This window comes from Aquarana catesbeiana, linkage group LG02, assembly GCF_042186555.1.
Source record: "Aquarana catesbeiana isolate 2022-GZ linkage group LG02, ASM4218655v1, whole genome shotgun sequence".
NCBI classification, from domain to species: Eukaryota; Metazoa; Chordata; class Amphibia; order Anura; family Ranidae; genus Aquarana; species Aquarana catesbeiana.
In genome coordinates this window covers 424,304,381-424,324,391 of record NC_133325.1, presented here as the reverse complement: position 1 = coordinate 424,324,391, position 20,011 = coordinate 424,304,381, and the positions used below count along the sequence as shown (strand labels likewise).

Sequence of the window (20,011 nt, the reverse complement as noted above, 5' to 3'; positions counted from 1 at the left end):
CATATCACATATAAATTCTTATAAATGCATTTAATACTTCTATTTATGTTTTACATACTTTATGATTGTTAGTCAATGACCAATGAAAATGACACATTTAAACGAATTAATGCAAAGAAGACCTTTTTTCCCCCCCTGTGTGATGCCCACTTTTCCCAGTTTTTGAGACCTTATTTTTTGATTCATAATTCTTTGAAGATTACAAGCAGATGGAGTTTCAATGAAAATAATCCAAGGGCCCCCAAATATTATTTTAAGGTCCAATTTTTGGTACCAACCCACAGATTATATGTCTCTGGCCTATGCTTCCAGGTGAACATATTCAAATTCTACAGTGTTATAGTGCAACTAAATCAATTATTATGTTTCAGAGTGGGGAAGGGTCAGAACTTCTGTCAGGTGTGACTTCTGTCTGTGTCCTTAATGTGGGAATTTATTCCTGTCCTGGTAACATATGTCACTAGGATACAAAGTGAGTAGCTATCCCAACGTTGTCTTTGAAATATGAGATTCAGACAAATATTATCCTTTTAAAAACTCTCAAAGGAGGGATTTCGCCTCACTTTGGGGAGATTTCCATTCACTTTCTGTTGTATCTCCAATATAGGAAGCAGGTAAAATTTCACCAACCAAGAGAGTGCCAAATATAAAGAATGACCCCTATTTAGCATGCAGTTCTACATTACAAACCGTTACAGCATGAAATAAAGAGTGATGCTGTACATTCAGGTCTTTAGAAAACTTTTATGGTGTGTGGCATGTTAAAAGTGAATGCTATCACACTTGGCAGACCCTGCATGGCATTACACAAGGTGTTTTGCACACTCAACTGACAGACATATAGCATATGCCACAAAATATTCCTGAGATAATGCAACATTTTATATTGTGCTACTCAGCTGTACCCCAGACCTCTGATTATCAAACATAAAATGAAAAAAAAACCAGGTTGTATTTGCTAGTTACGTGATCAATTTCAACACGTCTCTTATAATGCACTTCCTGGCCTCGGTACTGTGGTCAGGTGGCAAAAGGGCCAATAAATAAGGTTTTCTTATTTACCAGTCCCCTCCCTATGAAAGGTAATATTACTACTGAGCTTTTGTCAGGGTGTGTTGAAGACTTGTAGTAGATAGAGATAACTGACGGAGTGTTTGCAGGGAGAAATGATTGTTGTTATACAATGCTAAGCTGTGTTTATTGTCAGGATCCATCCAGATGCCTGAGGGGCAGCTGGCTCAGCCTCTCAACGCACCACTGAGAGACTGAGCCAGCCATTCCCACCCCCTGCACAGCCCATGCTCCAGTGAGCACTGGATAAGTCGAGCAGAGAGCTGGTGACTGACTGCAATGCATACTAGCACATTATGACATTAACTTGCAAGGGACCAGATTTTTCTTTCTTTGACTTTACTACCGCTTTAAGGCATGTCCCAAGCATGTAATAAAAAGGAAGTACCAAAGGCAAATAGACTGTGCAATTTGCAGATGCAGTTTCTCCAAAGCTTAATAATTGCTTCACGACTGTATACTTTAGATATACAGTGGCAAGGCGGCTTTCCTGCGCAGGATCATGTACCTAGTACGTGATCCTGCATTTCCGGGTTTGGGGAGTGCGCACACACCATCGGCAGCCCGCTCCTGCTGTAATTAGACATTGAGTCCCCCAGCACCCGCTGATGCTTTAGTACACAGGCAGAATGGCCTTTTGCCTATGTAAACAAGGCAGATCGCCGTTCTGTCACTACAGAAGACATGGATCCTGTGTCTCTGCTAAGCAGAGGCACCGATCCATGCCTTCTCCTAGTATGAGCTCCTCCCCCACAGTAGCAAAGCACTGGTCAGGCAGACATTTAACCCTTTGATCGCCCCCCAATGTTGACCCCTGTCCTGCCAGTGTCATTAGTACATTAGTGTCACTGGTCCCCAAAAAGTGTTAAAAGTGTCAGTTAGTGTCCCAACTGTCCACCACAATATTGCACTCCCACTATAAGTCGCTGATCGGCACCATTACTAGTAAAAAAAGTATCCCATAGTTTATAAGTGCTATAACTTTTGCGCAAATCAATCTACAGTATATACACTTATTGGGATTTTTTTTTACCAAAACTATGTAGCAGAATACAAATTGACCTAAATTGATGTAGAAATGAGATTTTTCACAGTTTTTATTGGATATGTTTTAAAGCCGAAAGTAAAAAATATAGTTTTCTTTTTTCAAAATGGTTGGGTTTTTTTTGTTTATAGCGCAAAAAATAAAAACCGCAGAGGTGATCAAATACCACCAAAGGAAACCTCTATTTGTGGAAAAAAAGGATATATTTTTTGGGTTCAGCATTGCACGACTGCACAATTGTCAGGTAAAGTAGTGCAGTGCCGTATAGCAAAAAATGGCCTGGTCATGAAGGGGTAAACCTTCCGGAGCTGAAGTGGTTAAATAAGGGAAATCTCTGCTGACTTACATCATCCAATCATGTGCAAGAAAAATACAGTTTTTTTTCTCATTTCCTTGCACGTGATTGGGTATTCTTTGCAAAGTGAAGCTTCAACCCATTTACTAAGGTCTGGAGCAACTGGACTTGCAGAGTGCAACTGTCCTTGTAAGTGCATAGTTTATTTACCTTAAGACCTCTTTCACACTGGGGCGCTTTTCAGGAGTTTTAGTGCTAAAAATAGCACCTGAAAAGCGCCTCTCATGCCCCCCCGAGTGCTTTCACACTGGGGTGGTGCGCTTGCAGGACCGGAAAAAAGTCCTGCGAGCAGTATCTTTGGGGCGGTGCGGGAGCAGTGTATACACCGCTCCCAAAACGCCCTGCCCATTGAAATGAATGGGCAGCGCTGTCGAAGCGCCTGCAAAGCCCTTCAGCAGTGATGCAACACGGGCGCTTTTAACGCTTTCTTCGGCCACTAGCTGGGTTAAAAGTGACCCGCTAGCGGCCAAAATGCGACACCATGACAGCTGTAAAGCGTCGCTAAAACTAGCGCCACTTTACCACTAAAGCCGGCACCACCCCAGTGTGGAAGTGCCCTTAGTAAATCCACCCCATGATGTTTTCCTATGTCGCCCTTGCAGCTGCATAAAAAGAAAGACCCGCTACAATATATATATATATATGTTTTTTTATAGGTACATGTCCCGATGACAGTGTCCGACTCCCTTTGCCCTTTTTTGACAAACTCTTGCCTTTTAACCACTTCCCGCCGGGAGGGCGTACATGGACATCTTCACGTTTCAGTGGTTTTACCGGGATGATGCCTGCACCTACAGGCTTCAACCCGGTATCATTCTCTTCAGCCGGCAATTCCCTTCAAGGATTCATGATTGTAAGAACAATCATAGTGGCAGTTTACATCCCTTGTAATAGGAATAAAAATTATCAAAAAAATGTTTTTAAAGGGAAAGTGTATAAATCAAAAAAAATTTTTTTAAAGCGCCCTCGTCCCCATGAGCTTGCAGGCAGAAGCAAACGCATAAGTACGTCGCACCCACATATGTAAACGACATTCAAATCACATATGTGAGGCATCATTGCGTGCATTAGAGCGAGAGCAACAATTCTATACTAAGACGTCATCTGTAACTCTAAACAGGTAACCTGTATAAAATTTGAAAGTGTCGCCTATGGAGATTTTTGAGTACCGAAGTTTGTCACTATTCCACGAGCGAGCGTAATTTTCAAGCATGACATGTTAGGTATCTATTTACTTGGCGTAACATCATCTTTCACATTATACAAAAAAATTGAGCTAACTTTAGTGTTTTGTTTTTTTTAATTCACAAAACAGTTTTTTTCCCAAAAAACGCGTTTGAAAAATTGCTGCGCAAATAGCATGTGACATAAAACGTTGCAACAGCCGCCATTTTATTCCCTAGGGCCTCTGCAAAAAAAAACATATATAATGTTTGGGGGTTATGAGTAGTTTTCTAGCAAACAAAAATATGTTTTTTACATGTAGGAGCGAAGTGCCAGAATTGACCCGATTGGGAAGTAGTTAAACTTGATTTTAAAGTATCGCTCCAAATAGACTTTAATAGGGTTCAGTTTAAAGTTTGCAATTTTCAAACTTTATGATGGGTTCAATGAACATCCCACAAGCCAAACCCAGGCCAATTCGCTTTTCCCTATTCAGGGTATTGCTACTACTTTATCTACATGTCTATGGCAGTAGTTGAACGGATGGCTCAACAGTTGTCCTTGTACAAGTGAGCTCAAATCAAACAGTGGCCAAACTGAGTGAAATACATCTTCAAGGGGGCCACATTATTTCTAGTGAGGCCTGCACCTTCTTTGGTATCACTTTGGTAAGGATCAATAATATCCCTAAGAAAAGGGTCCATAAAACAGTTCCTGAAGTACTGAGCTGCAGAATTAGGTTCAGAAAAGTAACCTCCATCAACAGGAAAACAGCTGGGGCCTCATTCAGTTTAAATTTGTGAACTACCGAGAGCCACAAAGAAGGAACAAGAGGGCCCCAAAAGACCACCAGTTTGACGTGTCTGGTATGGAAGAATGATTACTTTCTAGCTTCAAGTTAATTGTCCTCTGTAAAAGAAAAATGTAGAATGCTAAATGTGTTCTGAATGCAAAAAGACCAGTTCTACCGCTGTCCTGCCCAAAAAACACGTTTGACCTGCTGAGGAATTCGCAATCAGAGCACGTGCCAGCGATCAGAAGGAAAATTGGTTCTTGCAAAACACAATTTTTTACCACAGTGTTTCTGAATGTTTTTTTCAGTTAAAGCACCTTTTAAAAAGATTCTAAAATGTAAAAAACTAAACTAATATTTCTACATAATGCAACAGCACCCACACATGTAAAACACCCAGCATTGGATGTGATTTATTTTTACAAAGCAAATACATCTTTGCACACTGGTACTGACCAGTATTCCAGTATTTCTCTTTCTTAATTTCTCTCCTTCAGTCAGCTAACATGACCCCAGTGCTGGTCAAAAAAGGGGCAAACACGGACATCCTCAGGCACCCAACGTCCTCCTTCCTAAACTATGATTTCATCTGTTGTTAGGATACCTGCAGCTGGCCCAAGGTTGTAATGTTGCACAACAAAAACCTGTGGCAGACTTGATCCACTTGCTGGCTTGTTGACAATTTTTGGACAATTTGAATCAATTTTTTAGGTATTTTGCCAAGGCACTCCAGTGGAATGATATGACAAGGCAACACAAGCTTAAAGTGTAAGTTTACCTTTACAGAAAATCTGTAAGGTGAACTTACACTGGACCCCCTCCCCAGCCCCCCCTGGTACCGCTGTACCTGAGGCCGGTGATCACCCGCTAGAAGACATTGGGTTGCTGTTTCACCGGTCTCAATTTTTTCATTAACAGAACTTATTTAAACCATCTGTGGAATGATATAAGGCCTGTGGCATTATTTGCTCTAAAGAAGTCACGTTTGTTCATCAGAATGCTGTTAATTTACTGCTGCTGAATACATCTAAATTCCCCCCCGAGGCAGAGGGTACGTGGACTGAAACGTGTAACTGAAATATGAAAGGATCTTTCATATTTTCATTTAGGAAAGTTCACCTTTACAGAAAATCTGTACAGTGAACTTACACTAACCCCCCCCCCCGTCCCGCTGTACCTGAGGCCGGCCCTCACCCGCTAGGAGACATCGGGTTGCCGTTTCACCGGTCCAGAGATTTGAAATCCCTGCAGCTTTCTCTCTTCTTCTCCTCCGCTGAAAGGACAGGCTAGGCGGGTCCTGATTGGTTGGCGCCGTGTGATGGTGCTGACCAATTAGAATGCCTCCTATACGTACCTTTATGAGGTACGTTTAGGGGATTAAGCCACAGGGATTTCAAATCTCCGGACCGGTGAAGCGGGACCTGATGTCTCCGGACCGGTGAAGCAGCGACCTGATGTCTCCTAGCAGGTGATCGCCGGCCTCAGGTACAGCGGGACCGGGGGGGGGTTTAGTGTAGGTTCACTGTACAGATTTTCTGTAAAGGTGAACTTTCCTGAATGAAAATATGAAAGATCCTTTCATATTTCAATTACACGTTTCAGTCCACATACCCTCTGCCTCGGGGGGGAATTTAGATGTATTCAACAGCAGTAAACTAACAGCATTCTGACTTTGTGACTTCAAACGTGACTTCTTTAGAGCAAAACGTGACTTCTTTAGAGCAAATAATGCCATAGGCATTATATCATTCCACAGATGATTTAAATAAGTTCTGTTAATGAAAAAATTGAGGGGTGTATCTCCCCAGAGGAGACACCAACAGCAATAAAAATCTGCGATTCTAACTATTCCCCCAAAAAGTTTTATTTTTAGATATACTTTACGTTTTTTGCGTCTTATAACTGAAGCCTCTACTCCCCTACGCTCCAGCGGTTGCATGTCCTCTTACATTATTAAATACAATGCAGGTCCCATAGCCCCGCATTGGGTTTGAAGACACTGAGATATAGTTCACAATTCAAAGCAAAGGGAAAACGAGGAGAGGGCCTGCTGCCAGGGGAGCACAAGATCAGGTAAGTGAAATTGCTTTTTCCAGTGCCCTAGACATCAACAAGCATTACCCCTTGCAGTGCAGGGGCAGTCCAACTGCAAGGAGGAGGTTTGTTTTCCCCAGAGATAGGCTTTAAAACTCCTGTCAGATTAGTTTTTGTTTTATATGCTCAGTTGGGGAAACATATCTTCACTTCCTGTTGTGGAGATGAACAGAATGTGAGAATAGATCTCTACAAAACAAGGGGAATTCCTCTTTTAAACATTTGTTCCCATAATGAATGTGAGTGCAAGATTTCCTCTCTATTCTTGCACTGGAGACAACTGTAAACATCTGGAATTCCCATCATTTTTTTTTGTTTTGGTGACAACAGTCAATGAATCAAATAGAGCTGGTGAATCTCTTAAGTGGGCCAGGGGTTCTAACCCTTCCACAAAAGCATAATTACTATGTCCAGTTTTCAAGCATTTCTTTCATTAGCATGGCTCAATTTTATACTGCGGACCCTCCTGCCCACTGAAGCCAGCACCATCTTAGATTTCGGTGCGGACTTCCTAGTTGGTATTCTTGTGAGAATATGCATTTATGCCAGAGTGGGTGCTTGACATCACCTTGGCAAGTGGTTCAATTATGGCACTTTTCTACAGTCACTGAGCCAGTCAATAGGGGAAAAAGCAAACTGAAATATGTTTGTTTTGAATGCTGTGAAAACTATCAATGAATGGTATTTTTGGGCACTTTGGGAAAGACAAAGTTTAACTGGTGAGTTTACTTATGCTTCAAAAGAAAAAAAAATGGCTATACATACATTTTAACCAGAAAAGTGTAATACTTAGAGAAAAGTACGCACCAAGTAAATGTTTACATTACCCAGACCAAAAATCAAACCACCTTTACAATTTCAGAGTAAACTACAACCTTTCTACAATTTACACAAGCACACATAAAAGAATTAGAAATGAAAACTCATGTATAAACATGTCAACTCTTTAGCATATCATAATTTACGCAGATCTGAATCGGCAATCAAAAATGCTTTTCTATGAATCAGTGCAAAACACTACTAAAACAGTCATTCAATTTCTTTAGTTAGATGCTAATTTAGTTAGATGCTAATAAGTTGGTTTCAAATACCAAAAAAAGCAAAATTCAGAAATGTAATGTTTAGCCTTATTTTTTAAAATAAATATTAGTGTGGCCTCATAGATACTTACTAAAGAGCTTGGTGTTTTTGCTTGGCGTCGAACATATTTACAGCTGAGGTAAAGCATCGCTGTACCCAACACAGCAACAAAAATGGTAATGAGACTGACTATCAATGTGGCCAATGAATGATCTGTTAATAAACAAAAGAAAATCATAAATCATAGGAGCATGGAAGGCAAAGAATTGCACAATAAATCCAGCTTAATCTATTTCTGAAACTTAAACAATTAGAATGCTATTGATGCTGCAAAGTTGGAATTTCCTTATCAGGAACCAGGTTGAGAAGAAACAAAGAAGGTAACCCCCTCAAATTGGACTTTAACAGACCATCCACTCAATAATATATAAAAAAATATAATCTTTAATAATATAGACTAAGAAACATGTAAAATCTACATATGACAAGAGTGCACAATATGAATCACATGGAAAACAAAACAAAAACAGAAAACTGTACACATGAACATCATACAATGTGAATGCCCTGATGCCTGACGCATTTCCGGTATGAAGTGTTCAATTACCTTCGTCAGGGGCTGAGGGTTTCAAAACGTTTTTTTACATATATATATTGGTTCCAGTCTGATGATTCCATGTACAGGCAGGCACTGAGGATAAAAAGGTCCGTAATGGTATTGCGTGGTTGTCAGACTGTAAATATTGAACAAACTCTAAAGTGCATAATGTCTGCAATATCAACCCTGTAGTCTATACCAATGTAGTATGGGGGAGAAATAGTCACTGGAGCCTGGAATATTAGCTGAGTGACCGAGGGATAAATATCCAGATGTCCCTGGAGCGATGTGTCTTGCAAGTGTTACGGTCTGGCATATAGCGTGCTGTGGCTTGATCCGTGCCTGGGATGGATCATGCCACAGCACGCTATACGCCAGAGCGTATCCCTCGGTCACTCAGCTAATATTCCAGGCTCCAGTGACTAGTTGTCCCCCATATTTCTATGGGTACTACATTGGCATAGACTACAGGGTTGATATTGCAGAGATTATGCACTTTAGAGTTTGTCCAATATTTACAGTCTGACAGCCACGCAATACCATTACGGACCTTTTTATCCTCAGTGCCTGCCTATACATGGAGTCATCAGACTGGAACCAATATATATGTAAAAAAACTTTTCGAACCCTCAGCCCCTGACGAAGGTAATTAAACACTTCATACCGGAAACGCGTCGGGCATCAGGGCATTCACATTGTATGATGTTCATGTGTACAGTTTTCTATTTTTGTTTTGTTTTCCATGTGATACATATTGTGCACTCTTGTCATATGTAGATTTTACATGTTTCTTATTCTATATTATTAAAGATTATATTTTTTATATATTATTGAGTGGATGGTCTGTTAAAGTCCCATTTGAGGGGGTTACCTTCTTTGTTCCTATTTTAGGGATGGGACCATCACACTCTGTGTGACATGATGGGAGCCTCTCTTTTTTCTAGGTTGAGAAGAAATGTCATCTTCTCATCTAAAAAAAAAAAAATATGCATAGATGCTGCCCATGTGCTCTTACATTAGGGTACTTTTGATTGGATAGGAGTATGGGCTTTGGCAAGGTTCAGTCTTGAAATCAGGTTTCCTCTAACAAAGCGAAAACAATTTTGAAGAGCAACAGTAAAGGGTTTTTTAGTTAAAAGGCTAGTCACAGAAACCTCTTGGTATCAGGAATGTGTGCTAAATATGAATTTTGCTATTAAAAGTTTACTTTAAAATATTATCATTCAGTAATAACAAAGCTAAATGCAAAAAACAAAAATCATCAATTCAACAGGTCATCGAGATCCACTCTTTTCTAACCTTCGCCATAGCCCATCATTTCTTGATACCTAGCTTTCTTTCTATCCACATTGATTAGATTCAATCATCGTGCTGTGGCTAATAGACAATATTTAATCTTCCACTGCTTTCTGGATCCTCATATGATCATACATTCATAACATATTTAGTCATGCACTTAATTTAACAACCCCTCTTAGACAAGCAATACATGTGATTGCTGATAGTCTAGCATCTTGTTTTCCTTCATAAAAGATCCTTATTATGTTGTGCTACCTCCAAAGGAGCCGCTGGAAATTGCCCAGTTTCTTTTCCCAGTAGAATGCCCCAAAGCCAGGGACACGTTCACAGTCACTGTTTTCCTCACATTTTTGGAGAAACTGGGAACGGTTTGAGGGAATTGAGTTGAATATTCTAAAAAGAGATCTGTGTACAGGTTGGAGACAGTAAACTCCTTCCTGTAAAGCTGAAGCAGAAGTCCTTGCAATAGCGAACAGTGGAATTGGCTTGTAATAGATGTAATTAAAAGCAGGCTTCTTTCTTTAGAGCACCAAGAGCAGAGTCCCTTTACAAAGAACTAGATAGACTGAGTTTTTCAGAACCCCAGCCGACGTCCCCTTCGGTCAAACACACAGCTGACTCTCTAGCACAAGAATAGTGGCAGCAGCCCAAAAGTATCTAAGTTCTCTCTCAGCAGTCCGTACAAATATCCATGGAAAGTTGGTTGCCTCTTTCCAACATCCATGCAACACCTTTCTCCTGTGATACCAAACTAGATCTTCAAATGACAGCCCCTCAGTCAGCTCTTTATAGCTTCAGGTTCCAGGGCCGCAGGTCGCCCACCTGAGGCCTTATGAACAGCAAGCGCATGGCAGCACTGCCCCAGACTGCACAAGACGTCCAGGCTGTGCTTCTCTACTAAATGAATAGAGACCAGAAGCTCTGTATCCCAAACAGTCTTCAGGGCCATCCTCCCTAGGATTGGCCAGGGCTGTAAAAATATTCATTCTGCTATTTGCATTGCTTCAGCCTATGTTCCAGAGAGTTCTCCAGTTCTCTGAAGAGCAGAGGAAACAGTCAAATGCAGCTGCATGGATTACAGTGAGCACAACTAAATTTACCTAACACAACAATTACAGCCACACTGGTTACAGTGAGACAAGCTACATTTATCTAGCAAACAAAAACACAGCTCCAATTACCACAGTGAGCCAGCATTAAATCTGAGAAAGAGGAGGTGGGAAGTGCCACCCAAGTGCAATATTAGAAAATCAATTTATTTACAACTTACATGATCAGCATTAAAACTCACTGTGATCGCTGTGGATGGTTGAATAACCATCCACTTCCCCATATATTCCCCTAAACACCTTTCTTTCAAATGCATCGGTGCTTTTCTTCCCTATTTGTAATGGGGGTCAACCAATCAACTCCATATAATTGAAATATTGTTTTTCTTAGCAGGTGGGATTGTACAGGCCATACTAATACCTGACAATTATTATACTTACTCTACTAACATTATTCTCTAAATTTACATTTGTATTACAATAAAAGTAAGATTTAACGTGTTCAGTTTTGTGTGCCTCTGACTTTAAAAGTGTACAGTGTTTGTTTTTGCCCTTTCCAACACTATTAGACACACACACATGCCTAGATCTCTGATAATTGACCACATAACCTAAATGCTGTCTTTCCACTTTCGGGGAATTCTGGAATAGTGCTATCTTAGAGCCACCTTAAATAGTACGCTTGTCAAAGCATTACCTTGTCTCAGTTCATTAATATGTATTGCTTCCAAGAGAGGCAATTTTAAAGCAGAAAAAATAATTTTTTCTTTATTTTTAAGTCTCTCCACATCCTGTATATAAAATAAAAGTGCCAAGTTGTCCTTACCCTGTCCATGCCCCAGTGCTGTTCTCAACTTCCTTCTTGGCCCAGTGCTAGAGATCCTTCTCAGGGCAGAATGACACTCTATCATTATGGTCATTCCTTGTGAGCTCAGCATGTTGTTTTCATGTAGAATGTGCTCACAGTTCTCCAGGACTGAGCAGCACTTACACATTATATGAGCACTGCTCAGTCCTGGAAAAAATGCCCTCTGGCCACCACCAACAGGAGAAAAAACTGGGGTGATGTCACCAGACTCACAAGAAGACTTTAAAAGAGAAGAATGGCCAAAGCTCTTTTGGCCATACTTGTCTTGTGGGTTACAGGAGTGAACTGTGACCCATAATCACCCCAAAGCCTGCTGTCGACTGAAGTCACCACTGTCAGGATCCACCCAGATGCATGATTGGCAGATGGCTCAGTCTTTCAGTGCGCTGCTGAGAGCTTAAGCCAACCACTCCCGCCCCCCTTCTGTCTGATGCTCTAGTGAGTGGCAGAGCAGAGAGTGGTGACAGTTCTCGGGCTTATGCCCCATACACACGATCCGAAAATCGAACAACAGATTGTCCGACTTTTTTCACTTACTATTCGCAAGTAGAAATTGAATAGGTTACTAAAGTCACGAAAATTCTCGTACGAAAGAAAAAAAAATCAGAAGTGATGTCATGTGTTGTAGTGTATTTGTATTGTATTTTCTGACGACAACTGTACTGACTAAATGAAAATCGTACGATCGTGCTTTTCCGAGCGAATAATATCGGATGAACTGTTCTGATCGGCTCTCGAAAGCTCTGTACTAACGATCCAATTATCGTACGATTGCGTCAAAAGCAGTATTTTTCGTCTGATTTTCGGATCGTATGTACGGGCCATTAGAGCAGGCGGGGGACAGCTGCAGCATCGGACCAATGCTGCAGCCATGTAGGTGAGTATGTGTGTTTTTTTTGTTTACCATACTCCTCCTTTAAAAAAAAAATATTAGTATAGAGGTTAATAAGAAAAAAAAAAAACAAATACCACGAAGGGAGGCATCACGGAGTGGGGATAAGTGGGTGACCTAACTGACCTAGAAAATGTTTTTCAGGTTTATTCAGTAACATACACATTGCATTTGTCTCTTCTGTAGGTTGAAAATAATGCAACAGTGCTACATTTCTGCATTGGGCGAGGCATGCATCTCCAAGAAAAAGGTGAAGTTAACATAGGTGTAACCTTAAATATATATATATATTTTTACATTGAGATCGCCCAAGATCACCAACATGCCACTTGTAAAAGTAAATAGCTATAACTGGTCTCTCAAAACAAACACAAAGCTTTCTTCAGCTAAAGTACAGTAAACAGTTCTCAGACATGGTGTAAAGAAAACCTTACAATATAGCTCACTGCCACTCTCACACTGGGGTTTAGGGTTGTTTCAGGGTACAAAATTCAGGGTACAAGACAAGCAGCAGGAGCTTAACAACACCAGAGTCTCAGTTTCCAGGAGTCCACCCTTAATCACAGCTGAGAACCATTCCACACTACTTCACAGACACCTGCTGTTTCCTTCCTGCTGCTTTTCAAGACTCCCTTGCATATGGCTTACCCCTTCGGGACTAGAGTCCCTGTAATCAGGCTTTAGGGGTTCTTTTCTCACCCAAAGGTCTCTCTGAACAGCCAAATGCCAGGTCCCTAATGAGGACATACCAATGCAGAGAGCACTGAAAATCTGTTCTCTTCTCTCTGCCCAGACTTGAAAAATCTCACCCTGCATGGATGAGAACCTCTGAGTACTAAAAATGTCTCTTGCGCTAACTCTTAAAAGAGCCACAGCCCAAATAGGGGGAAAAATATACTAGTGTTTCAGGACACCATCCCAGAGTCCTAAACAATATATATATTGATTGGCCATAGCTTTATGACCACCCACCTAATACTGAGTAGATCCCCTTTTTGCAGCCATAAACAGCACTGACTTGTCAAGGCATGGACGCCACTAGACCTCTTAAGGGACGTTGTGGTATCTGGCACCAAGCCATCAGTAGCAGATTCCTTAAGTCCTCTTAGTTGTTTGGAGGGAACTCCATGAATCAGACTTGTTTTCCCAGCAATTGCCACAAAGGCTCGATTGGATTAACGTGATTGTAAAGTCATGTTATACTTACCTGCTCTGTTGCAGTGGAATTGCACAGAGCAGCCCGGATCCTCCTCTTCTCTGGCCCCTCTTCTGTGCTCCTGGCCTTCACTTGCTGCCTAATATATCCCAATGGACTGTGCGATGCCATTGTAACAAGATAATCAATGTTATTCACTTAATCTGTCAGTGGACAAAAAGTTATAGTTTTTGGTATATATACAGTATATATATATATATATATATATATATATTATATATATATACACAGTATCTCACAAAAATGAGTACACCCCTCACATTTTTGTAAATATTTTATTATATCTTTTCACGTGACAACACTGAAGAAATGACACTTTGCTACAATGTAAAGTAGTGAGTGTACAGCTTGTACAACAGTGTAAATTTAGCAAGATGACCACTGCCTTGCTAAAGAAGCTCAAGGTAAAGTTGATGGACTGGCTAAGCATGTCTCCAGACCTAAACCCTATTGAGCATCTGTGGCGCATCCTCAAATGGAAGGTAGAGGAGCACAAGGTCTCTAATATCCACAAGCTCCGTAATGTCATCATGGAGGAGTGGAAGAGGACTCTAGTGGCAACCTGTGAAGCTCTGGTGAACGCCATGCCCAAGAGGGTTAAGGCAGTGCTGGAAAATAATGGTGGCCACATAAAATATTGACACTTCGGGTCCAATTTGGACATTTTGACTTAGGGGTGTACTCACTTTGTTTCCTGCGGTTTAGACATTAATGGCTGTGTGTTGAGTTATTTTGAGGGGACAGCAAATTGACACTGCTATACAAGCTGTACATTCACTACTTTACATTGTAGAAAAGTATAATTTCTTCAGTGTTATCACATGGAAAGATATACCTGTAATAAAATATTTACAAAAATGTGAGGGGTGTACTCACTTTTGTGAGATACTATATATATATATATATATATATATATATATATATATATATATATATACACACATTCCTCTCACTTCCTGGTTATAGCCAATCCCTAAAAATTTGGGACATTACATGGGGTCCCACTCCCCACGTCACCAGAACTAGTGTCCCCATTGGATGATTTCCCCTCTGTTACTTTTCTGGGGACAACCCAAAATTTACCTATACTTTCACTTACAATGAAAATGGTAAACAGGACAAATAGAGAGGGTGAATCTCGGTGCAACAGACAGCTATAAAAACTGACAATTGTTTCAATCCCTCTCCACTCTATCCAAAACTAAAAAAAAAAGTTTTGCCTGTAGTTATGTTTTAAATGCATTAAGTACCAGTGATCTCCTAAAGAAAAGAAAAAAAAAAGGAATTTCCAGTGCAGTCTTATAAGAACATAACTCTGAAGCAGTATGGCTGCTGTTGGACTAGTGCTGGGCTAGTACTGTTCTATAACCCAAACAGATTCTTACTATTTTTTTTATTTTGTTTAATTTTCAGAGCCCAGCACAAGCAGAAAAATGCACTGAGGACTGTCAGGTGATTTTGAAATGTCTGGCCAGGCCTAGGGTTTGTGACTGTCATTATGACCAATGCAGCATTTTTTTTAGCAATGTGTCTCATATATTTTTTGTCTCATGCACCTAAAATCAAAGGTAATCAAATCAAACTGTAATAAGGCAGGAGGGCTTTGATAACCTACAGCCAAAGTACAAAAATCACAGGAACAATTTCTTAACATAACATTATGTGGTCTATTTATACACACACATGATTTATACAACTTTCTTTTACTTAAATTTTATTGCAAAAAGAATAAAGAAAATGGGCACTTACACTTAGTGCAATAAGATTATACATTAGCAGAAGCAAATTCAAAAGAAGTTTCTTTCTGCAAGTATTATACATTAATCAATGATGCAGAAATAGGGAAAGGAACAGTGATTTATACAACTTTCACCTGCAATTCACACATTTTTCTAACTGGGTTCAATTTCTTCTTTAACACTTTCACTGCCAAAGCCATTTTTTGGGGTTTATGCACATGTTTAAAAAAATTATTTTAGGCCTAAAGTTTAGTTAAAACACCCAAACATTATATTTTTTAATACCCCATTTTTTTGTTAAAATACAAAAGAGGATGTTCCCCTGAGTAAATTGATACCCAGCGTGTCGAACTTTAAATTTGTACTCATCAGTAAAATGATGATGACATTTGGTACCCAGTATTTTCTATAGGCGACACTTCCAAACCCTCCATAGGTCATCAGTTTAGAGTTAACCATAAATAAATGGCCTACAATTATTGCTTTCTCTCCATTGTGCATGGCAACATGTAATATGCGTATTGCAAACAACATTTTCATGCGTAGCTGCCCCCAACAGGTCCTTTTACACTTGTGTGTATGTGAACGTGGGGAAGGGGCAAGCTCACATTTTTTTTTTGGGGGGGGGGGGGGGGTTAGTGTTTAGGTATAACTTTTTTTTTAACTTTTCTTACTTTCACTCAAACTTTATTTATATCACATAGGGGCCAAAAAGTCCCCTATGTGATATTATGTTAGTACAAGTTCTCCTTAATGAGACATCAGGCGTCTTTTATACCACTGATGCCTCACCTGTACTCCATTAAAGCTAACTGAGTGCACATTGTGCTCCATTAGCTTCTTCCTTGACAGCAAGGGCTGGGGAAAGTGACACCAGAAACTGGAGGTGATGTCCTCCAGAGCAGACTATTGTACTGTACTGAACAGTGACTGCATCTGATAGGATGTAGACACTTTTAGGGCAATAATTTCCCATCTGGCATGGTTGATTTTGAAATCAGGCCTTGTTGAGCCAGGTAGTAGTGACAGAGTCATACATGTCTTGAATTTTACTAAATCAACAGGAATCAGTCAAAATTCAAGTGGTTTTTGGCCAGCTTAAGCAATTGATTGCAATTGATTGGCAGCATGACTTAGTATAACATTGAATGCCACTGGCATATGCTTTTGGATTGGAAATAGTCATCATGTTAGCTTTTCAGACAAGCACATATGAGTGTCAGGTTAACCACTTCAGCCCTGGAAGAATTTACCCCCTTCCAGACCCAGCCATTTTTTGCGATATGGCACTGCGTCGCTTTAACTGACAATTGCGCAGTCATGCAAGGTTGTACCCAAACAAAATTTACATCCTATTTTTCCCACAAATAGAGCATTCTTTTGGTGGTATTTGATCACCTCCTGTGGTTTTTATATTTTTGCGCTATAAACAAAAGAAGAGTGACAATTTTGCAAAAAACAATATTTTTTACTTTTTGCTATAATAAATATCCCAATTTTTTTTTTTCCTAAGTTTAGGCCGATATGCATTTTTCTACATATTTTTGGTAAACAAAAAAAAAATTAGCAATAAGCATATATTGAGTGGTTTGCGCAAAAGTTATAGCGTCTACAAAATAGATGGATTTTAGGCATTTTTATTTATTTATTTATTTATTTTTACTAGTAATGGCGGCGATCAGCGATCTTTATCGGGACTGCAATATTGCGGTGGAGAAATCGGACACTTTTGACAATTTTTTGGGACCATTGATATTTATACAGCAATAAGAGCTAAAAATAAACACTGATTACTGTATAAATGTCACTGGCAGGGAAGGGGTTAACATTAGGGGCAATCAAGAGGTTAAGTGTGTGTTCCCTAGGTGTGTTCTAACTGTGAGGGGATTGAACTGACTGGGAGAGAAGACAGATCGTTGTTCCTACTTAGTAGGAACTCACAATCTGTTTCTCCTCCCCTGACAGTACAGGGATTTGTGTGTTTACACACACAGATCCCGGTTCTCGCACTGGTGCCCGCAATCGCGGGTGGCCAGCGGGGATCACACCTGCCAGCCACGCGCATCAGGTCCCCTGCCATGCAGAGCACGCCTGTTATGGTTCTTAAAGCGGCCGCAGTATATATACGGAGATTTGTGCAGCAGAGCCGTTCTGCCGCCATATATATATAAGAGTCGGTCGGGAAGCAGTTAAATTGCTTTTTTTTTTTTTTTTGGTCTGTAGTATTAGCCAATAACCAGTGTCTTTCATATTTTCAATAAGTAAAAAAAGACAATTTTTATAGCCCTTGTCCTTTGTGCTGGAGGTAGCTTTTAAAATCTGTTTTACTGTATGCAAGTATGCAGCCTGGACAAGTCAGAACTGCTGTTGCATTTACATGTTTATGTTTTTTTTGTTTACTTGTGCTGTTTTGAGCTCCAATATTACACTCAAGGAAACTGTCTTTTAACAGGCGTAAAGTGAGCATACTATGTGCACTATTCAAGCCATATTTAGGTCAACTACTTTACAGAGTATTTGCTTACAGTGCACAAGATTTTTCAAGCTGCCTCTTGAGCAGAAGGGGGTTTTGAAAACTCTCATGCTTTTGTTGGATTACATCATACATTAAGCAAAGGCCAACTATTGAAAAAGGATATTTGGCTACAAGATATGCTTTTTTGTACCATACTGTATCTATAGTTGACTATCAAAAAAATTATTACCTGGCAGAGTTTTCACCACAAAATTCAGAATTTCACTTTTCCGTTTATCTCCAATCATGATGTATACACTTCCATTGTATTCAGTGTTGGGACTCAAGCCAGAAACTTCAAACATTTTATCTTTCTGAGGCTTTTGCCACTGGAATAAAATAAAAAAGTATTCAACCACATATGACATTTCCAGCTTTTATCAAATATGGGACAATGAAACTGATAGATAGGTCAATAAATTACTATACTTTAATTTGAATGTCCATTTAATATTCATATAAATACAGTAAATAAAAAATACATTTTAATTTTTAATAGGATAAAAGACCAAACGATACTTAACTAAACTATAACCTAATAACTACAAAGACTTTTGGGAAGCACTGCTGCACTATAATAGTGGTTGTATACTTGTTATTAAGATGGTAAATGATGAACCTACTGTGATGAAATTACTGCATAGAAACCCCCAAAACTTGTAATAATTGTCATAAAACATGACAGACAGGCTGAAAACAATGCCATAAATCTCAGCTGAACTAATTTAAGATAAGTTAGAAATTTGTTCCTTAAAAACTTAATAGGAGAATGGGGAGTAGTGTATTGCAATGGAAGCTAGACTAGAATGTAAGGTGGATGAAAATCACTTTCTCCCCTAGCAAGGACCCTAATAGAAGTATTACAGTGGGTTTCGGCCCTGTTAGTGTGTCCCATCTTTCTGTGTGTTAGGTTCCCTGTTTCTTTAAGAAGGGACCTACCAACTTTTTATATAGCTTGTTAGAAGAGCTAGGGAAGGAGGTCAGTAAGAGTAATAAACCAGTAGACATATGCACGCTTTCTCCTAGGGGGTAACAGATAGGCCATAGGCCTGAGACTTGGGGAAGGAATGGACATGGACTGAAACGTGCGTGCCTCCTATGTTACCCAAAAACTGGGAACAGTTACAAAAGGTAACATTTTGATAATTCTGATATATTTTGGACTTAGTTATGCCATGTTTTTTGATTGTAACTAGTAAGGCCTAAGTTCTATGCACCATTCAAATTTTCAGTAAAATAGATTGTCTTGATATATTATGTGAAGACAATCAACATATTAGGTAAAGCACGGCTGGGTAACAGATATGGTGATCTGCTGTTAACTAAGCTGGACTGGTCCTAAAGTCTCTGTGAGATGCAAATGTACAGCCAATAACTTGGGGAAAGAGACATTTAGCAGTCAGTTCAAGTCAGGAGTGAGTTGCAGGTTAGTGATGGAGGGCAGTGGCCATTAAGTCTCCTCCGCTATCTCAGCCCCCATTTCTATCAGCCCCAAGTTGTTGGATTCCTGATGTGGAACCCAAAGGTGTATGAAGATGGAACGATGGGTCAGAGCCTTGGCACACTGTTCCTGCAAAGCTAAACTGTAGCCTTAACAACCCAGATGTCAAGGTGCCATCTTACAGAAGTGATATTTTTTTTTAAGTGTTTTTTTTTAGCATTATTTATGGAATAGTCTATACTGGTCCTAGCTCTTTATAAAAATAGTAAAATGGATCAGACAAGTTTTGGCTACTTCCGTTTTTTACTTCTGGTGTATCTTTTATCTTTCTGCATGTCCAATTTAGTAATCAGAGGAAAATATGTCAATGAACAGTTTTGAAAGGCATTTCAGGTAACACACATGTTGCCAAAACTACTGAAAATAATGTTTATAAGCAAAACATTTGTAGCTTACGATGTCACGTAGCTCTGCATTAAAAAGAATTAGGTGGTATTCAAAACGTTGATCCTTGTAAAGCTCTTCCACAGTCACTTGCTTGTTGTCCTTGCTTCTCAAGGCCAAAGAGAGAGTTGGAACAAGTATTGTTACTGAACTGACATGTTCAATATAATTCAATTTTGGCAAAATCAAGAAAGCTAAAAAAAAAAAACATCGAACTGTAAGTGACAGGCTATGTTGTACAATGTTTATATGTATGATAATCCTATCAGTGGTCAAACTTTAGATTATCTGTATAAATGACTATAATGAAACTTTTTTGGTTGTCTCCAAGGAAGGGCAGCTGTGTTT

General features: G+C 39.7%; 1 protein-coding gene across 3 annotated transcripts in view; it reads right to left on the bottom strand.

The window, feature by feature from the left end:
- Window positions 1-20,011, bottom strand: part of IL22RA1 (interleukin 22 receptor subunit alpha 1) — a 43,857-nt gene that overhangs the window by 12,497 nt on the left and 11,349 nt on the right. For all 3 annotated transcript variants that reach the window (XR_012241667.1, XR_012241668.1, XM_073615487.1), the window contains exons 4-6: window positions 19,676-19,857; window positions 17,969-18,107; window positions 7,694-7,815 (exon numbers count right to left, since the gene is read on the bottom strand). Coding sequence is in view for 1 of the 3 variants with exons in the window: in XM_073615487.1 (XP_073471588.1) it covers window positions 7,694-7,815; window positions 17,969-18,107; window positions 19,676-19,857 (443 nt within the window). In the remaining 2 variants the exon portion in view is untranslated. The remainder of the gene's footprint in view (window positions 1-7,693; window positions 7,816-17,968; window positions 18,108-19,675; window positions 19,858-20,011) is intronic.